The 20,276-nt window shown below is 43.6% G+C and overlaps 2 protein-coding genes across 5 annotated transcripts in view; both read left to right on the top strand.

Moving 5' to 3' along the window:
- The first annotated feature begins 2,609 nt into the window (after positions 1–2,609).
- rab5aa (RAB5A, member RAS oncogene family, a) lies at positions 2,610–15,071 on the top strand. The gene is made up of 6 exons (XM_076302284.1): positions 2,610–2,781; positions 4,999–5,234; positions 7,017–7,168; positions 12,103–12,225; positions 12,523–12,616; positions 13,034–15,071. The coding sequence occupies exons 2-6, from the start codon at positions 5,069–5,071 to the stop codon at positions 13,147–13,149; spliced, it is 651 nt and encodes a 216-aa protein (XP_076158399.1). The 5' UTR covers positions 2,610–2,781; positions 4,999–5,068; the 3' UTR covers positions 13,150–15,071.
- Positions 15,072–17,404: 2,333 nt separating this feature from the next.
- The window catches only part of kat2b (K(lysine) acetyltransferase 2B), a 16,873-nt gene continuing 14,001 nt past the window's right edge, over positions 17,405–20,276 (top strand). For 2 of the 4 annotated variants that reach the window (XM_076302287.1, XM_076302288.1), the window contains exons 1-4: positions 17,405–17,983; positions 19,215–19,353; positions 19,738–19,883; positions 20,150–20,236. In XM_076302287.1, the coding sequence (XP_076158402.1) occupies positions 17,783–17,983; positions 19,215–19,353; positions 19,738–19,883; positions 20,150–20,236 (573 nt within the window). In that variant the 5' untranslated portion in view covers positions 17,405–17,782. The remainder of the gene's footprint in view (positions 17,984–19,214; positions 19,354–19,737; positions 19,884–20,149; positions 20,237–20,276) is intronic. The other 2 variants (XM_076302285.1, XM_076302286.1) reach the window with 1 other exon arrangement.

Genomic DNA, 20,276 nt, shown 5'->3' on the forward strand with positions numbered 1-20,276 from the left:
AAGATGCCCATTTTAGTTTGTCACATTCTTTAAGGTCAGAGCGCCCTCTGCTGCCATGACATTGTAATGTTTAGGTTATAACATCACTTTTCAACAACTTTAATGCTGACTTCAAGATTTTACAATCACTTTATGTGTGGGCTAGATGGCGTAAAACACTCTGATAATAAGCAATAACTGTCATCTCAACACTAAAATAAAACTTCAACTATTTAAGTATATTCAATTGTTGTTTAACATATGCAATTCAACAAATTTAAGTGAATAATAGTCACAAGCAATGCTTTGATTAGTGGAATGAAATGGCATAATTCTATCTGGGGGCGAACTGTGGGGAATTTCTGCTAAATGTCAACTGTGTTGCAGATTTTTTCTCTATAGATCTCTTTCAAATATCCAAATTAACACAATAACAAACCCAATAACAAACAAACAAAACAATACAACAAAGACAAGTTATCTGTATGGAACTATGTGTTGGGTGTGGAGGAGAAGTGATCATTAAACAGAAAGGTCTTGAGATGTGCTTTGAAGAAAGGAAGAGAAGGACAGGCACGAAGGGGTTGGGGGAGGGAGTTCCAGAGTTTGGGGGCCAAGGCACTGAAGGACCTGCCACCCAGGGTGGAGAGTCTGGAGCGGGAGATAGCCAAGAGGTTTTGGTCAGAGGATCTGAGTGAGCGGGAAGGAGTGTAAGGGGTCAGGAGGTCGCAGATGTAGGGGGGAGCAAGGTTGTGGAGGGCTTTGAAGGTGAGTAGTAGTACTTTGTATTTGATCCGGGACGGAACTGGTAGCCAATGGAGTTGATGGAGAATGGGGGTGATGTGTGCTAATCGTCAGAGTTTAGAATATATTGTAGTCTTTGAAGGGTTTTAGGGAGACCAAGGAAAAGTGAGTTGCAGTAATCTAAACGGGACATAATGAAAGAGTGAACCAAAGTCTGTGCAGCAGAGAGGAAGGGTCGGAGGCATGCAATGTTACGGAGGTGAAAAAAAGCAATCTTAGTGAGTGATTTGATATGAGGATCAAAGCTAAGGGTGGAGTCAAGCTGAATGGCAAGGTTTTTAACAACAGGGGGGAGTGGACAGATGAGCCATCAATGTTGAGAGTGAGATGGGGAGATTTGGTGAGGATGCTTTTAGGGCCAATCAGCAGAATTTCGGTTTTGTCTGTGTTGAGCTTGAGAAAATTGTTTTGCATCCATAATTTTAAGTCAGAGAGGGGGCGTGGTGGGGGGTCAGAGGGAGAGGGAGTGGTAAGATAGAGTTGGATGTCATCTCCATAGCAGTGGAAGTTGAGACCGTGGCTGCGAATAATCTGGCCAAGAGGGAGGATGCATATGAGAAAGAGGAGGGGCCCAAGTACAGAACCCTGGGGGACACCATGAGTGACAGGGGACTTGGGGGACTGATGTGGACCAAGTGTTACAAACTGCTTTCTGTAGGTGAGGTATGACTGAAACCAATTGAGGGCTGTGCCAGAAACACCAATAGCAGACAGACGGGAGATTAGAACATTGTGGTTGATGGTATCGAAAGCAGCACTAAGGTCAAGGAGAATGAGAATGTTAAGTGAACCAGAGTCAGCAGACAGGAGGAGGTCGTTAACTATGCGTAGAAGGGCAGTCTCTGTACTGTGACATGAGCGGAAGCCAGATTGAAAGGGCTCATACAGGTCATGGTGGTTAAGAAAGGTGTGTAGTTGTGAGGCCACCACTCTTTCCAGTACCTTGGCCAGGAAGGGGAGGTTGGAGATAGGATGGGTGTAACTGCAGCAGTCTTTAGGGCAGCAGGCACCACACCAGAGTTGAGGCAGGTGTTAACAATCAATGTAATGGCTTCAGACAGGGATGTGGAGCAGGCTTTAAGTAGAGGGGTGGGGGCAGGGTCAAGCTGACATGATGAGGAGTTGGACTTAGTAATGATGTCAGTGATGGTGAGGGAGTCAGTAGCGGTGAAATGAGAGAGCTGAGGTGAAATGTTGCTGTTGTCCAGCTAGATAACAGCTCCATATTTGCATTTAGTCAGTTAAATGACTAAATGTAATAGAGCTATTGTCATCTTTCAAAAAATGTGCTGGGAATTCATAGCACTCTGATCTGGACTTTCACAATAGGCTATCTTTTTCTTAAAAGATAGAGCTTGGTCTGGTGAAAGCACAAAGCCAAAGCCTATTCAAATGACAATACAGCAACGTATACAAATTCTGGTATAGAACATTTAAGTTTATTTAAGTTTAATTAAAAATATTTAAGTTTAATTAAAAATAAATGCCAAAATGTTTAACTAGCCTATCTATCTATAGGAGTCAAATGATGTGAATAATGTCAAATTATGGCCTATTTTCACAGCAATAACACAGGCATATTCCTATTTAATTCATTATCCTTGCATGGCATAATGGAGCCAATTCAGCAAGTTTCTAATAATTCATTAATTAATTAATTTCATTGCAATAACGGACAATTTAATGTACCAGCATTTAGAAGGAAATTCATCAATTCACCATAGGACGGCAAAGGCCTCCCGACTTTATTGAGAAGGCTGTGCGTCTGACGTGGCACTGGGGCGGAAGTCGCTGTTTGTGTTTTGCATTGGCCGTAATCTCTATGGTGTTTTGGTTCCGAAGAGGAAGTTGCGAGAGAAAAGAAAGGAGGAGAGGAGACGTGATCGGGGTTGTTGAGATAATTTCTCGGTCCAGCAAAACGAAATTAAACAGTTGACGATAATTAACGGGCCATATCGTTGGAGAACAGTTGTAGTGGAATCATCAGCTGACTCCCAGGTAAAACGAACGATCTGTTCGGGGAAGCTATGTTACAGTAGCTGCGTTCTTGCTAGGTACAGCTACGCTTGATGGCTAGCTAGCTGCTAGCATAATAAGATGACAATAATGAAACAGGCCCTAGCCTGAATTCGGTAACTGTTAACATCCTGTATTTGTTTTGACAGCTGATTGTGTTGGGGACCGTAATATGACTGTTTAGCCATAGTGATTTGTGCAGTTAATTTTTTGTAACACAGATAAAAGTGTGTTGTCCAATGTTTTGCTAACTAGCAATGTAGGTTAATTGGTATATTTACTTATTAGCTATCCTAGCTAGCTAGTAAACATGCTAAGCTATCTAGCTAGCTGGGTAACTATGCTGTCTGTGAGCTAGAAGCCACTGTCGCAGTTTAAAGCTGCATTTTAGCTCCTCAGCAACACGAGAATCAGCTGTCATCGTTGTATGACTTGATGTCAAACTACCAACGTTAGCGTTTGGGCTTGTCCTGCCACGGTGGCATTTGGAGTAAACAAGCAAGCAACTAAGCTAACCCAAATCAACTCCTGTGTGTTTAAATATGGCGGCCCTCTTACGAATTTTAGCGACGAATACAAAATCAGATGCGGAATTTGAGGAACGGGTGACAGTGAGAGCTTGCAAATGATGTAGATGCTTGATTAGGAGTGGTGCTTCTTGGGTTTCTAGCCTCTCACAATGTATCAGGTCAATACATCGCTGACGTTAATTTGATAGCTGCCTTGCTATCTATGTATGTTCAACAATCAGCTTGTTTGCCACAGCTAGCTAACAAGTTGACAGACAACAAGTTAACGTTAGCTAACGGTACTGACATCGATTTGCATTTCTTGTAGTCGGATGTATTAGGATAGCAGGCCTGGAAAATATCAACTTGCACGAAATCCGCTTAATGATACAAATATAAATCTGCTTAGGCATGCCTAATTTCTTAGGTATGCCTGCCCCTGTCGCGCTATGCTCAGGTATCAACATTTTAAAGCTTTGGAATACGTCCGTGGAAACCAACCCGAGGCCACACTTGGTATCATTAAAATGCATAGCGCAAGTAACAGTGTGCCACTAATAGGGAAATGATCAAGTTGCCAATTTAGACAAGTTAACAATAGTTACATTGTATCCTGTTGGTTCCTGCTATTGTGCATTCTATTTTGTCTCGAAGAAATGTAAGCTATGGTATCTATGTTGTGGTGGGCGTCAAATATTAGCACTATACCTAGCTTTCGACTTTACATTTTGTGGGCAGATATTTACGAACGAAATACACTGTAAATGGCCGGAGAGACAATTGTGATGCTACGTATTTGTATGTTCTTGTTAGCTAGTCAGGAGCGCCGTTGCATGTTTGTTAAACCTGTAGCCGACTGCGCAGCATTTCTAACGTCACTTGCAAGACATGCAGCATATGTCTAGGAGAGGAGGGTCAGCGCACTTCGATTCTCGTGTAAACACTGATATTGGTGTTTGGCCTTAACGATGTCTCATGACACATATTAGGTTGCTAACATTGGTGCATTTGTTTTCCCTCTGTTACAGAGCTTAGTTGCTATCGTCTTTTTAAAGCTTAGCTTATGAACTCCTGGGTTGTTTTAGGAAGTGACATTACCCTCAGTTTACCCCTTGATGTTTATTTTGACAACTCTGCTGACATTCTGATTGCTGTCCAACCCAGAGTACTCTCCGTAGTCTCTGTTGTTTGTTTGCCAGTGGCCCAGCCTTTCCTGATTAAACTAAAACGGTAATTCAGTGGGCAGAATGCCCTGCAGTTTGAGCCAGAGAGGAGGCATCCTGATTTTTCACTGGTTCAGCTCCTGCAAAGTTGATGTTATCTTAATGCACAGTGCTAGTGTGGTTTTTTAGTACACCCTTACTGTAGGTTCTAGATTCTTCCATTATGAAGTCAAACTCGCTTTAGCTCTGTTATCTAGATTCAGGCCATAAGTACTTCCACATCATCCTGTTTGATTGCATGTGTTACAGAGTCGTCTTTTGGGATTTGAAGTACGGATTGTTCTTGAATCCATTCAGGGAGAGTGGTTGTTTAGGACTAACCATTGTGCTGTGTTTATTTACTGTATGTAGCACATTCTTATATGCACAGAGTGCAACCCAAAGCGCTCCACACACAAACATTAAGACATAAACAGACAAATTAAAAAATAATTGTGTGTGTGTGTGTGTGTGTTTGGGCCCGGCAGCCGGCAAACCACGGGACAGTGCAGCGTGTGTGTGAGTGAGTGACACGGAGTGGGGTGATTGACACAGGTCATGGCCAATCGGGGAGGAGCGACACGCCCCAACGGGCCCAACGCCGGCAACAAGATCTGCCAGTTCAAGCTGGTGCTACTGGGGGAGTCTGCTGTGGGCAAGTCCAGTCTGGTGCTGCGCTTTGTCAAAGGCCAGTTCCACGAGTTCCAGGAGAGCACAATAGGAGGTTAGTCTTCTGGGGAGGCAGAACATGAACATTGATGCATAGTACACGTATAACACACACACACACACACACACACACACACACACGCCCGCCCGCCCCCACACACATGTATGTTTTAACACACTGCATACACACAACACACACACACACACACACACACACACACACACACACACACACAAAACATCTGTATACTTTAATGCAACAAAATGTGTTTTGCATACTGTGTGTACCCATGCTTACACAAACCCAACAAACACATACTATAATCTCAACATAGTGTTTGCAGTGTATGCACTTATACACAGACACGCATGCATGGAGACGCTCGACAGGCACACTATCATATGAAGTTATACACATCCAAACAAATGCTTGAACATAAACATATGCAAATACATGTTTGCACACACGCATAAATACATATGTGCATGTGGACACATGCATTTTTATTAATTGTTTTATTTAGTTGGATCAATAAGTAAGGCGACATCTGTGATTGAATGGTGGTTATACAGCATGACATTTTGAATACCATGTTTTTCATAACTGTAATTTTTTATTTTGCACATCTAGTAACTCGTGACCGTTGCGTTGGTAATAGATCCACCCACGGCTGTGGTAACCTGTAGCACTCGAGTCAGCATCCAGGCACATGCCTACGGCTCATCCACAACCCAAACCCACTCTTACTTGTGCCATATTGCTTAAATATATGTTAAATATATGCTTAATCTACATTGTTGATATGTTGGTATAATTATTGATTGTAAGTTGAGCTTTTATATTGAGCTTTTTACTTTTATAGTAAAAATAGCTGTAGACATGCAGGAGGTTCATGTGATGAATTGAGTTGGTATTAAAATAACTGCAACAGTACTCAACAGTACTTAATTTCTGTCATTGCTGACTGTCCCCTGTCCATGCATAGAGAATCTCCACTACGTCATTCTGGCCTCACTGAAAATAATGCCACTTCCTCTAAAAGCCTTTTTTTGGTTTTGGTAAAAAGCAGGAAGTTCATGTAGCTAAAGTGCTCCTTTAACTCTGAGAAGGCGCTAGACTTATCAGGGTGTTGTTGTCCAGACTTCTCTTAATGATATACCTGTGTGTGTGACGCCGACAGAAAGGCAAAGTATGCATGTCATAATTAGGCATTAGGTCAACAGTATCGTGCGTTTGTGTGAATGTAAAGGCATATGCACCCTTGTGCAAATGAATGAATGAAATTTCTTGTCCTTTCTCTTAAATCCCTATTGAAGTCCCTCACATGTCTTATGTCTTGCAAGGGTCTTGTTTACTTTACGATTTCGAGAAATGGACCCCTTTTCCTTCTTTATGTTTTGCTGAAACAAACTTCTGGGTGTACATATGTTTAAGTCAGGCTTTTGCAGGCTGGATAGAGATTGCTCCGTCTTCAGACTGTGACAGAGCTGGAAAAAATACTCACACACACGCACGCACGCACGCACGCACGCACTCCCTCCCCAAGCCTTGTCCAATCTATAACACACACAATGTTCTATACCCTTGGGTACTGACCTCAGTCCATGGTGTATGGTATTGATCGGTTTATTAGCGATCAATAGACTAATTGGCCCAACCTTTTGTGATTGTATAATCAACACCCCCAATATTATGTGAATTTGATTTGTGATTCAGAAATGAAACTGAAACCTCTTTCTTACTCTGCTTGCACCCCTTGGTCTGTGTGTGTCTGTGTGTGTGTGTGTGTGTGTGTGTGTGTGTGTGTGTGTGTGTGTGTGTGTGTGTGTGTGTCAGCTGCTTTTTTGACCCAAACGGTGTGTCTGGACGACACAACGGTGAAGTTTGAGATCTGGGACACGGCAGGACAAGAGAGATACCACAGCCTGGCTCCCATGTACTACAGAGGAGCACAGGCTGCCATCGTAGTCTACGACATCACCAACGAGGTACACACACACACACACACACACAGGACAGGAGAGATACCACAGCCTGGCTCCAATGTACTACAGAGGAGCACAGGCTGCCATCGTAGTCTACGACATCACCAACGAGGTACACACACACACACACACACACACACAGGACAGGAGAGATACCACAGCCTGGCTCCAATGTACTACAGAGGAGCACAGGCGGCCATCGTAGTCTACCATTTACCATTGTGTTTCATGACCTCACCTACGAAACTTAGGAACCAGTGTTTGGGCTTAGCAGAGGAGACCTACTGGGCAGAGGGGGCACAGCCGACCCACACACTGAAGCCGACCCACACACTGAAGCTGACATGCACACTAAAGCCGACCCACACACTGAAGCTGACACGCACACATATCACACACTCATGCTAGGGCCTACTTCCGTGTAATTACACCTCAAAGAAAAAGTGTGTTAGGAGTTTTTATTTCTTAAGTAACAACAAATCACGGAGGGTTTGCAGTTAAATACCTCTAGACCAGGGGTCTAAAACTAAAATGAGCTGGGGGCCACTTCTGCCAACGTCATCTGATTGGAGGGCCACGTCAGTGTTAAAGAATAATACCAAAAAAGGCTATTTTTGAAAATGCAATGTTTTGTTTTTTTTCAAATACTACACAAAACTGCAAACAGAAAGTGCAAGTCTTTTTATCTCTTTTTAGACACCTGTGCTAGCAACCTTAGCTTATAAATAAAATAATGCTAAAATAAATATTAATACAAATTATGAAAACAAACAGAAAGCATAAAACAGATATGTGTGTGTTTCACACCAAATAAAAATATTTTCCTCTCAGAACTTATTTAAACCTGGCAAACTTTATAGGCGCCAGGGTTAAGAAAAGAACACCATTGGATTTTGACATCAAATTTTCAAAAGGCTGGAAAGTGGTCAGAGATAAAGTCCTACTGTAAATGTAAAAATCTTACCCATCTATTTTGCCACTGGATGGCAAGCACCTCAAATTATGCACCTTTCAGTAAATACTGGATATTGAACATATTTGAGCAGGTCTTTTTTGTCATATTACACACATAACAAATTAACAGGAAAACAGTAGGCCTAAGATGTAAACCAACAATAGTAAACTATTACTAGCCTATAACCACAAACCGTTATTATAGGCCTACAATAAAGCAGCCTGGTCAAATCAGTTCCTATCGTGGATGACTTTGTAGTTTTTCAGAGCCCTATTTTTACTACCCCTGCTGTCTGTACCACGTCCATTATGGACACTATCATCACAATTACCACTGCCACCTCCAGCTATGTTGGGCAGAGGGTCGAAATAAGCATGTATGCTTAGTGGACACCGTCGTATACACGCAAAGACGCCCCTCCATTCACAGACGCACCGTGACTATCACTGTCAATAGACGATCGATCATAATCTCCAAAAGGCATATTCTCCTTCAGAATCAGAATAGGTGAATAACATAATCTACCCAAGACTTCATCACGCGTGAACGTTTTTTCAACATTTGGAGTAGGCCTATTTCTCCATTTCTGTTTCAATTTGTGCAAAACTATGGCCTGCATCGCTTCCGCGTCATTACAAACAAATGCACGTCTTCGTGTTTCTCGCGTGTAATACAAGTATTTCCTAAAACGTTGTGCAGCGAATGTGGGCTTGAATCGAAGCTTTGGATGTCTAGCAACTAGTGGAGGAGAGTACACATGGGATTTGTCACCCTACTTAGATCTATCGTCTATTTTAATCAGTGTTGTTGTTTGTCGCAGTTAAAAATACCCTCAAGGGCCGAATTACATTATTATTTTGACATTAGCGGGCCGGAATTGGGCCGGGCGCGGGCCGGGAGTTTGAGACCCCTGCCCTAGACAATTACCCCCTCCTCTGCGCCGTAACACACACACACACACACACACTCACACACACTCTCTTTGTAGAAGTTAAGACTAACATTGAGGCCCACTCTTCTGCACACGCCACATAGACCCAGATAACAGGCAGTGTTGGGAAATCTCTGTCTGGTGGGTGCTCAGCCACACCAGATCTAGACCTGTGCCACATTCATTGCTAGTGCTGCGTTCCAGACAGACACCTCAAAAATCAATATTTTCCAACCTCCTACAAGAAAAAAGTATAATCGAACACCACTCAGAGTCTGAGTGCCTACTTGTAAAACTCTGGTAAAATCCATCAACCCCTACTTTAGAGTTAAAATAGGGAAAATCCAGGATGGCAGGATTCAAGTTCTGAGTTAGAATGAGTCTGGGCAGTGGTAGCGCAGTGGCTAAGAATCTGGGCTAGCATGCAGTGACCAGACAAGTTGGGGGTTCAAGTCCGGCCCCCCACCGTTGTGCACTTAAGTTGCTGAACCCTGAGTTGCTCTAGGGAGACTGACCTTATAATAATTTACATAAGTCGCTTAGGAGAAAAGCATCAGTCAAACGAATCAGGAGAAGTCTAGAACACACTAGTCTTGTCTGGTCCAGATCTTGGGTCGGGGCAGCCTTGGCCTACTGGTTAGCGCTTCGGACTTGCCTTCGGACTTACCGGAGGGTTGCCGGTTCTAACCCCGACCAGTAGGCACGGCTGAAGTGCCCTTGAACAAGGCACCTAACCCCTCACTGCTCCCCGAGTGTTGTTGCAGGCAGCTCACTGCGCCGGGATTAGTGTGTGCTTCACCTCACTGTGTGTCCACTGTGTGCTGAGTGTGTTCCGGAATTCACGGATTGGAATAAATGCAGAGACCAAATTTCCCTCACGGGATAAAAAGAGTATATATACTATACTTACTAGATCTGGGGCAGACCCGGGGCAGGTGTGGTGGAGTGCTAGCAGTGCTTCTGTGGCTTACCAGTTAGAGCAGGGGTTTTCAAATTCTGAATTCAATTGTGAACTAGTATTAATGTATTATAATATAATATTCAGTAGTCATATTTGAATGCTTAGCTTGAATGATGTTTTTCTCCTATCATCCTGTTTTTAAAGCAGGCCTACCTGCGGTCATGTAATTGGGCTACGGGGTTTCTAGGAATAGCATGTCTGAACGGGCACTGCACTACTAGTGAATTAAAACAACATCAGATCCAGCGGACCGAGACAGGAAATGTAATGTGGAACCAAATGCAATAATAATATTTTTTTTGGTTTTTTTGGGCTTTTTGCCTTTATTTGGACAGGACAGTGGAGAGTGAGACAGGAAGCAAGTGGGAGAGAGAGATGGGGTGGGATCGGGAAATGACCGCAGGTCGGACTCTAACCTGGGTCCCCGTGGGCACTCAGGCCCGTACAGTGATGGCCAAAAGTATTGGCACCCATGCTAATGAGGAAATATCTAACCTTTAAGGACACCAATTTTCTTAGTGAATGAATAATGTATCATAAATAAATAAATGTTCTTCCCTAAAATACAGGGGTCATACGTATTCCCACCCCTTTGTTAAATTCCCATAGAGACAGGCAGATTTTTATTTTTTAAAGGCCAGTTATTTCATGGATCCAGAATACTGTGCATCCTGATAAAGTTACCTTGGCCTTTGGAATTAAAATAGCCCCACATCATCACATACCCTTCACCATACCTAGAGATTGGCATGGGTGTTATTTCAGTTAGCCTATTGCTCATTGAGCTCAATGCAAATCAAACCAGCTAATAGGCCAATCTCTAGGTATGGGGAAGGGTATGTGATGTGGGGCTATTTTAATTCCAAAGGCTGCACAGTATTCTGAATCCACTGTATATGGTACGGGCGCTGTAGCCTGCTGCGCCACAGCGCCCCCGATAATAATATTTTAACATTACCATTTTGCCAGGGTGCTTGGGTCAGGTGGGGCTAAAAAAAAATTCCCCACATCCAAAGTGGGGAATGACAGAAAAAGTTTGAGAACCACTGATCTTTTCTATGCTGGAAGGCCCTTTGAATAAAACTCCACTCTTAGGGCGGGATCAGACAGGTCATTGTTGATGTTGTGAGAGGCATCTCTTTTCTATTATTTGTCTTTATTGGCAGGAAGTGTTTTGCGCACTGCTTAAAGGAGAATTCTGGCTATTTTTCACATAGATCTCGGTTTCTCCAGGTCACCGAATATTGCCGGTACAAAAAAAAGAAAGAGTAATCATAATCACGACCCCAGAGTGTAGCACTGTAGCTGTCTGGCTGCTCTAGCTGTTGGTTGCAGCAACAAGCTAGATAGCACAGATTTTTATTTATTTTAATTTTTTTAACCAGCAGTACTTACTGACCTCAAGAAAAAGAGATCTACCGGTATGTGAAAAATGGCCTGAATTCTCCTTTAAGTATAAGTATATATAGGGTTGCAAAATTCCGGGAATTTTAAAAGTTGGAAACTTTCCATGGGAATTAACGGGAATATATGGGAATTAACAGGAATAAACGGGAATTAATGGGAATAAACTGGGAATTTTTAATATGGCAAGTTAGTCTATAACAGGGAACTTAAATGTAGTGGACAAAACCCCCAATCCGTGAATTAGTGAAACACACTCAGTACACAGTGAACACACAGTGAGGTGAAGCACACACTAATCCAGGCGCAGTGAGCTGCCTGCAACAACAGCGGCGCTCGGGGAGCAGTGAGGGGTTACAAATCCGAAGCGCCAACCAGTCGGCCACAGCTACCCCAAGTGCATTGGACGCCTCACGTTTTTGCAGAGGTGCCCCGAGGTCCTCAATTGAAAAAACTCCAGGCGGAAAAGCGTCCCGACATCAAACATAATGCACCTCATGTTTTACTAAAAGCAAACTGCCCCCTGTGTGATCGCTTATTCTACTTGCAAGTGTCTGTGAACCTGACTGTTTGCATGTTTGTGTGTGTGTCTGACTCTATGTGCGTGTTTGTGTGTGTCTGACTGTGTGTGTGTTTGTGGATGTGTGTTTTCTGACTCTGTATGCGTGTTTGTGTGTGTGTCTTAGGAGTCTTTTGCTCGAGCGAAGAACTGGGTGAAGGAGCTTCAGAGACAGGCCAGTCCCAACATAGTCATCGCACTGTCTGGTAACAAGGCTGACCTTGCCAACAAGAGAGCTGTCGACTTCCAGGTGTGTGTGTGTGTGTGTGTGTGTGTGTGTGTGTCTGTCTGTCTGTCTGTCTTTGTTCTCATGCACATTATATTAACAAAGAAAAGTTAAGGTTACAAAACGTGTGTGTGTGTGTGTTGGCTTTGCCTTGTGAGTTTTGTCTTAAAGTCTTTGTGTATGGATTCTGTTAAAGTCTTTGTGTATGGATTCTGTTAAAGTCTTTGTGTATGGATTCTGTTAAAGTCTTTGTGTATGGATTGTGTTAAAGTCTTTGTGTATGGATTCTGTTAAAGTCTTTGTGTATGGATTGTGTTGCAGGATGCGCAGTCCTATGCAGATGATAATAGTCTACTCTTCATGGAGACGTCGGCAAAGACATCCATGAACGTGAACGAAATCTTCATGGCAATAGGTTTGTTTTTCTGATCAATTTGTTGTTTGAGCATCAATGGGTTTGAGAGTCAGGTGTAGAAAGTTTTACTTGCATAGGTATGTGTATTTTTTGAGTATATGTGTATGTGAGATTTTATACATATTTTTTTTGCAGCATCCATATGAGTTTTTACGTGTGAAATGTTTCTGAGTTATTTTTCTGCTTCCCGATCTGGACGTTAATTGAACAGATTTATAATTTCCTCATCTCTCTGTCTCTCTTTCACACGCTCACACTCACACACACACACACACACACATTCACTCACTTGTGCGCACACACCACACACACTGACTCGCTCACACATATCACACACACTCACTCACACACACACACACACCACACACACACACACCCACACACTCCACATCCCACCACAATCTTTATCTCTTGTAGCGAAAAGGTTGCCCAAGAGCGAGCCTCAAGCAGCTGGTCCTAACAGTGGGCGAAGTCGGGGGGTGGACCTGACGGAGACCGCCACCCCCACCAAGGCCCCCTGCTGCAGTAACTAAGGCAACGCCCTGTTCCAGCGCTGTGATTCGTCAGTCACTATTGAGATGCCCCTCCCCCCTCCCAAAACTATTTGATCTGCAGTAACACACAAAGCTAAGCTCCACCCCCTTTCGTCTCGTCTCTTCTCTGCAGTTGCTAACACAAAGCCCCGCCCTTCAGACAGGAAGTGACTAATTACAAGCTCCGCCTCCAAAACGGTCTGGTCCAATGGAGCGCCTCTAACTCAGCTGTCACTAATCCCCCCCCCCACTCTGTGTGTAACCTTGGAAACGAGAGGCGTGGCTTCCTTTGCCCTGCCCCTCCAGCACAGCTAAAGACTTTAGAAAAACATTTCTAATGAAGTCTTCTTTTTTCTGACTCATTTTTTTTATTTGATTTGATTTGCTTTTTTGTCTTTTTTATTTCCTTTCTCATCTTGTTTTAAATGTACTTAACAGAATTATGAATGCATGCATCACTACAAGGCCTAACATAAACAAAAATAACAACAACAAAAAAAACAAAAAACAAAACAAACAACACAGTGCAAGAATTTGTGCTGTTCCATGAAACTATAAACAGGAGTTTGGTCAACACACTAGCACATGCACGCAGGCACACACACACTGACACTTACCTGAAAACACACGCTAGTCCATACAGTGGCACGGCCTTGTCTACTTCCTGCACACCTGCTGATATTGTGGAGGTGTGCATAAACGCATAGTGTTACACCGTGTGTCTGTGTGTGTGCGTCTGTATGTGTGTCTGTGTGTGTTTGTGTGTGTGTGTGTGTATGTTTGGCTGACCGGAAACCCTCATAGAGAACAGCACAGAGGTAAAAACTTAAGACACATCGGCACAGGTCACACTTAACCTTTAGTTGGTTGGTTACACACGTTCACTTTTAGAGCCGAAAGTAGAGTTTGTTTTTTCCCCTTTCTCTTTCTTCATGTCCATCTCATAATCTGTCCACACACACACTCACACACACACACACACACACAGACACACAAACACACCCATCTGGTCTGTAATTCTGACAGCTGTCTTCTCATGCCTTGCACTAAGTATGCTCATGATTCTGTCCGATGACCGTGTGACATAGAGAAATATATAAATAATTTACTGTAAATAGGGTGATGCAATGTAGTCGACTTTTCATTTCATATTTACACAACTAATGCTTGCTAGGGAGTTGTCTTGGTAATGATAAAAAAAAAAAAAAAACTGTACAGTAACCAGTAACCTGCTTTGATATGGGTTTGGACATATGAGCTTTTGTTTTTTTGTTTTGTTTATTTTTCACAGAAATGGTTAAATTATAATCTTTGGTGGTCTTTATAAATGTATGTAGTGTTATTAACAAATGGAAAACAAAACAAAAAAAAACAGACGTGCATTTCTTTAGTCTGAACTGCTGAGGGTTGTATTAGTCCTAACAGGTTTCCCCTGTCGGCCTGCCCCCCCTGCCCCTGTCCCGCACTTATCCAATCAGAGCTGCCCCAACACCACCTAGCCCCTCCCTCCCTCCGTCAATCAGACTCCCCGACCAACCAGACGCAAGGCACTGGACCAGAGGCCCTGGCTGACTGGCTAGCTGTCAGTCACATGATGGGTGAAAGTTAGGGTGAGCAGGAGGAGAGGGGGAGCTGCGCTGACCTCACGTGCTCTCGCTCGCCAGCTCGCTCGCAGAACCACACACAAACACACACACACACATACACACAGGGTTCCACATGTTCTGTGTCCTCTAGAACGTTCTCCATCCGCTGGGTGTGTGTGTTCTACATGTTTATTTGCAGTGAGTGCTAAATGCAGCCAGGTCAACAAAAAAAAAAGAGAAAGAAATACAAAAACAACAAAATCTAGATGCGAGCATTTTACAGTACTATTCATTTACCAAATAAAAACATCAATAAAGACATGAATACCTAATGAATCCTGATTACTTACTTGGTGAGTGGCTGGGCTGTGGGCAATGCGGTTTGATTGAAATTACAGCTGACTCTGAATGCCTACTCTGCCCACATGTGGGCCCTGTCTGGCACAGGTCCGGTTCACATCTGCCACAGATGATACACATGAAAATGAACCAACTATGGATTAATAATTTGGTATTATTGCTTCACTGGGCACATTGTACCTTGATTGTTCCTTTTTTGTAAGTCGCTTTGAATAAGAACGGCAGGGGAGTTTTGAACATTCTAACAGAAGATTCTGTTCCACAACAAGGTTCTAAAATTCTATGTTGAATTCAATGAACCCAGATATTCCTTAGAACATTCAATTTCCAACATTCCTGTTACACCGGTTAAATGAAAATGGTACAGGGTCTTCATTACAGAAACATCCTAACTGCTTGACCTGTCTTAAGTTTCAAAGATTCTATGAAAAAAAAATCCTATCTTCCTATTACAGAAGCAGTTCCTAAACTCACGGCTGTGTCCTATCTTATCTCAGACCTATTTTATAAGTTAACTGTAACTGTCAATTAGATTTTTAAATCGGCAATCAGCCTGTCATGCCTGTTTCTAGAAGCAAGACTGCCTGTATCTTTGATTACAATGTCAGGTTGCAAAGATGGTGTTCTAAAGAATCTTTGAGTTGGTTGCTCAAGACAGACAAACCATAATCTCAGAGATAAAAGACAGGAAGCAAGGGAGTGTGTCAATATTGATTCATTTGATGTGCAGGATAAAAACATGAAAAATGTAAATATATTAATTCATAATCAATAAATAATAGTATAATATTCTGTTATGATGATTAATATTTATTTGTCATAAATGTTTTAAACACATAGCTTATACATTTTATATTGCTTGTCCAAGTTTTCACTTAATTAACCTATTTAGTGAAATATGCTTTACGGTGTCCCCAACAGTCATGTTTCTCATCTTGTCATAGACTGTATAGAACTATATAATATATTATACAGTCTATGGACTAGGCAACAACCCAACAAGACTGAGCAGTCAGCTTTGGCTGTTATTTTGAATTTAGGATCCTAACTTGCTATCCTAAGTTCAAAGATTCCTTGAGTTAGGATGGTTCTGTAATGGCCAAATTCCATTCTTAAGATGATTTTTTTCCTAAATGCAGTTAGGGAACATGCTTCTGTATGAAGCATCCTAAACTGAGATAAGATAGGATACCAGAGTAAGGAAGTTTCTGTAATGAGGCCCTGGTCTGGTTTAGATGTGGCAAAGATCCGGTTTAGATCTGACACAGCAGGGCTGGTTAAGATCCAGTTTAGACCTGGCACAAATCTGGTTAAGGTCTGGTTTAGACCTGGCACAAGTCTGGTATATAACTGGTTTAAATCTGGTTTAGGTGTGGGTCAGAGACAGGTGCAGCCAGTGACTCAAAGCTGAGAAAGAAAAGAGATCTGATTTCTCTGTTCGTACAAAATCCATTCACTGCTTCCCTATTAAGTGCTGTATTGACCACTGCTGTGGCATGGACTAAAACTTATCTTTGGAATAGATCCAAGTCAGTCTCTGGTGAGTCAGTGGGGAACCTTGGTTCCATTCATATATCTAATGTTAAAATCATATGGATGTTATAATTTTATAAGCATTTGAATGTGTCATTATTTTGTATATTCTGCTGTTGTCAGGGCAGGTGGGAAAGGCTGTTAAGCAGTGTGTGTGTGTGTGCACGTGTGTGTGTGTGTGTGTGTGTGTGTGTGTGTGTGTGTGTGTGTGTGTGTGTGTGTGTGTGTGTGTGTGTGTGTGTGTGTGCGCGCGCGCGTGCGTGCGTGCATGTGTGTGTGTGTGATTTAGGGAATTTTCCAGAATGAAAGTGGCAGATCTTTTGTGTCAAGAGATCTTAAGGTACTTTTTGGCCACAGTGTATGTGTGTGTGGGGGGGGGGGGGGGAGTCTCTCCAAAGAGGACCTGACAGAGATGAGAGATGAAGATGTCTCTGCAGGACAGGTATGAAGTAGCCTAGGCATAATGAGTGGGACTTCAGAGGAAGAATCCTGCACTATACAGGTACGATGTAAGTATAAGCCTATGGGAGGGTCACGTGACCTCTGAGGTGCTGCTGCAGGTTTGTTATCTATTCCACACACAGCAAGTTACACTGGGAGAGGATGACGCAACTGGTCTAAAACTGAATATAACATTTTCACGGAGCGTACGGGCCTAGTAGCCTATTTGGCCACAAACCAGCAAAAACATTATGTTAAGGCCTTATGGCCTAGCTTTTACTCAATTATGAAATCGTAATAGGTCTCCACCCCCTCGCAACACACACACATAGCTGTCTCACAATCAGTAACGTTGGCTGATAATGCAACTCTCTGTTAATGCAGTAGGCTAATTGTGCATGTCGGAAGCGTCCTGTCTATCTGGCAGCGGTGGTAATTGGGCCTGTCTTACTCCGTCTTTTCTGCAGGATCCGGTTTGACCTTGAAATTTTGTTAACGAATGAGAGCATTTTTGTGACCCTACCGATTCATAGAGGAATATTCATTTGTGTCCCCTAGCGGAGGAGAGACGGACTTACAATGTCAAATGAAAGAAAAAAAAGGGATGATCGCCATGTCTGAATCCCGCTGTTGAGAAGTGGAAAACGGGTGTGTGTGTCCGAGAGAGCGTCGAAGATTCGGCTCGCGGGTCCTGTTCGGGCCGGCTCCCCGGGATGTCGGAAAGCGCGGGGGTCCCGCAGGGTTCCCCTGCCGTCGGAGCCTCGGGTTCGGCCCCGGCAGCGCCTGGAGCCGGGGGAACGGAGTGTTCGGGCTCCGCAGTCGGATCTGCACGTATCGCCGTCAAGAAGGCGCAGCTCCGCGCCTCCCCGCGACCGAAGAAACTGGAGAAACTGGGAGTGTATTCTTCTTGCAAGGTACCCGTGCCTACCTGTCTCTCCGTCCAACCTTTCCGTCTCTCGCTATGGCGATGGATCATGAGTTAGTTTTGGTTTGTGTGCCTGTGCCCTGCTGACAAGCGCTTCATTTTGCAAGCGCAGCATAAGGGGCCATAGCTGGTGTTTTTATTTACCGCATTTTAATATTACATTTTTTACCAGCTTGGAAGTTGAACAGTAAACAACGAGGCATTTTAATGCCGAATATTGGTTATTTACGTTATGTGCAAAGGAAACTTTGCTGCTGCGTATTCCAGGGAAGACGTAAACACACATACTTGGCGGTTTGTCAAGTCCAGTGTTTTGAATATCTTGGACTGAGTGAGTAGCCTACACTAGCAACAGGACACTGTGCTGTGGACGACAGCCATGCCAGACACTGGGCGAAAAGTGACTGTGTTGGTTTGTGTGTGTGTAGGCCTACATGTGTGTGTGTTTTGACGTATGGGTTTGTTGTGAGACGTGAGATTATGTTTGTCGATTCCATAGCTCGGCCAGCCCCGAACAGCGTCTTTGTTATGACAGGGTGACAGCTGCTGGGGGGCGGGGCTAGCTGCTGCGCCCCCGTGCGCGCTCCCGTTCCGAGCGCGCCACCGCACCACGATGTTGTTGATAATTGGAGGGCAGAATACTCCCAGCTGATATGCCTACTCGAATAGCACCGTCAGTTATAAACACAATTTAAATATTCATTAGAAACTAAAACTAATTGAATTAACATTTTTTAAACGAAAAATAGCTTTATTTCTTAACATTGCAGCTTCCTTGAATTGGCATAAGGAAAGAAAGTGTAATATAGAAATTGAGTCTAATCAGCGAAACTGTTGGAACTCTCTTGTGTTTGTCATAACTTTTTTTCTTTTTATTGAAACTGTATATTTCATGTGAACGTGTTATGGTTATGCCACATGACCAGTTTACGATTGCGCTCAGTAATATCACATTTATTGACACTGTTGTCCAAATTGACTTACATGTAAACTATATTACAAGGGATTACATTGTCTCCAGAGTAACTCTGGGTTAAGTGTCTTGCTCAAGGGCACAGCGGTGGAAGCAGGGAATTGACCCATAACTTTTCAGGCTACTGCATGCTAGCCCAGCTCCTTAACCACTGCCCATACTGCCTATACTGTAGGCCACTCTAGGTATCCAAGGTAAGCAGTTAGTTTTCAGGTGCACAAGCTGATATGTGTGTCTCTGTGATCAGGCGGAGGGAGCGTGTAAATGTAATGGGTGGAAGAGCCAGAACCCTCCACCCACACCCCCACCACCCACCCCTCCGCGGGCAGAGCAGCTGGTGGTGGTCAACCTGATGGAGCCCTGTCGGAGCTGCAGCCACGCCCTCAGTGAGTGCACACACACACACACGAAGATGCACACATGCACACACACTCACACACACACACACAAGGATGCACACATGCATACACACACACACACACACACGAGGATGCACACATGCACACACACTCACACGCACACACACAAGGATGCAAACATGCATACACACACACACATACACACAGACACACACAGAGATGCTGGGACACACTTACACATACAGTACAGACCGTCACACACAGATGCATACACACATACATGCAGAATGTATCTTCATACCATTGTAGATTTATTTAGATGTGTCAGATATGGCAGTTCGTCCATGTGTGTGTGTGTATTTGTGTGTTTTAAATGTAATACTGATGGACATTCTTTCTGTGATGGACCAGGTGATCACGTGACTCACCTGCAGCATGTGTCAGAGGAGGAGGTGAACAGACTGCTGGGCATCGCGTTGGACGTGGAGTACCTGTATAACTGTGTGCACAAGGAAGAGGACCCCGACACCAAGCAGGTCTACTTCTCCCTCTTCAAGGTGCGTCACGGCTCCCATCGACACCGCCAGCCTGCTCACACTGCTGTGTGCTCACACACATTGGGATGGGCCTTTGTGTGCCTGCACTCATGGCATTCTTTTCTAATAGCCTGTGTGTGTTTTGTGTGTGTGTGTGTGTGTGTGTGTGTGTGTGTGTGTGTGTGTGTGTGTGTGTGTGTGTGTGTGTGTGTGTGTGTGTGTGTGTGTGTGTGTGCGTGCGTGTGTGTGTGTGCGTGTGTGCGTGTGTCTGTGTGTGTGTTTTGCAGCTCCTGAAGAAATCTATTTTGCAGATGGGGATGCCAACAGTAGAAGCTCTAGAAAGCCCCCCATTTGAGAAGCCCAGCATTGAACAGGTCAAGACAAACCCACCCCAACAATGTCATGAGTGCCTTT

The sequence above is a fragment of the Alosa pseudoharengus genome, unplaced genomic scaffold, assembly GCF_046254945.1.
Source record: "Alosa pseudoharengus isolate Yale_2024_CS ecotype anadromous, Long Island Sound unplaced genomic scaffold, YU_APseudo_1.1 YU_APseudo_1.1_scf_23, whole genome shotgun sequence".
NCBI lineage: Eukaryota > Metazoa > Chordata > Actinopteri > Clupeiformes > Clupeidae > Alosa > Alosa pseudoharengus.

Bases quoted from the DNA above. Each gene is read 5' to 3' on its own strand.
- rab5aa (XM_076302284.1), top strand. From the start codon at position 5,069: ATGGCCAATCGGGGAGGAGCGACACGCCCCAACGGGCCCAACGCCGGC. The intron at 5,235-7,016 runs GTTAGTCTTCTG...TGTGTGTGTCAG, and splicing joins CCAGGAGAGCACAATAGGAG to CTGCTTTTTTGACCCAAACG. The intron at 12,617-13,033 runs GTTTGTTTTTCT...TATCTCTTGTAG, and splicing joins CGAAATCTTCATGGCAATAG to CGAAAAGGTTGCCCAAGAGC.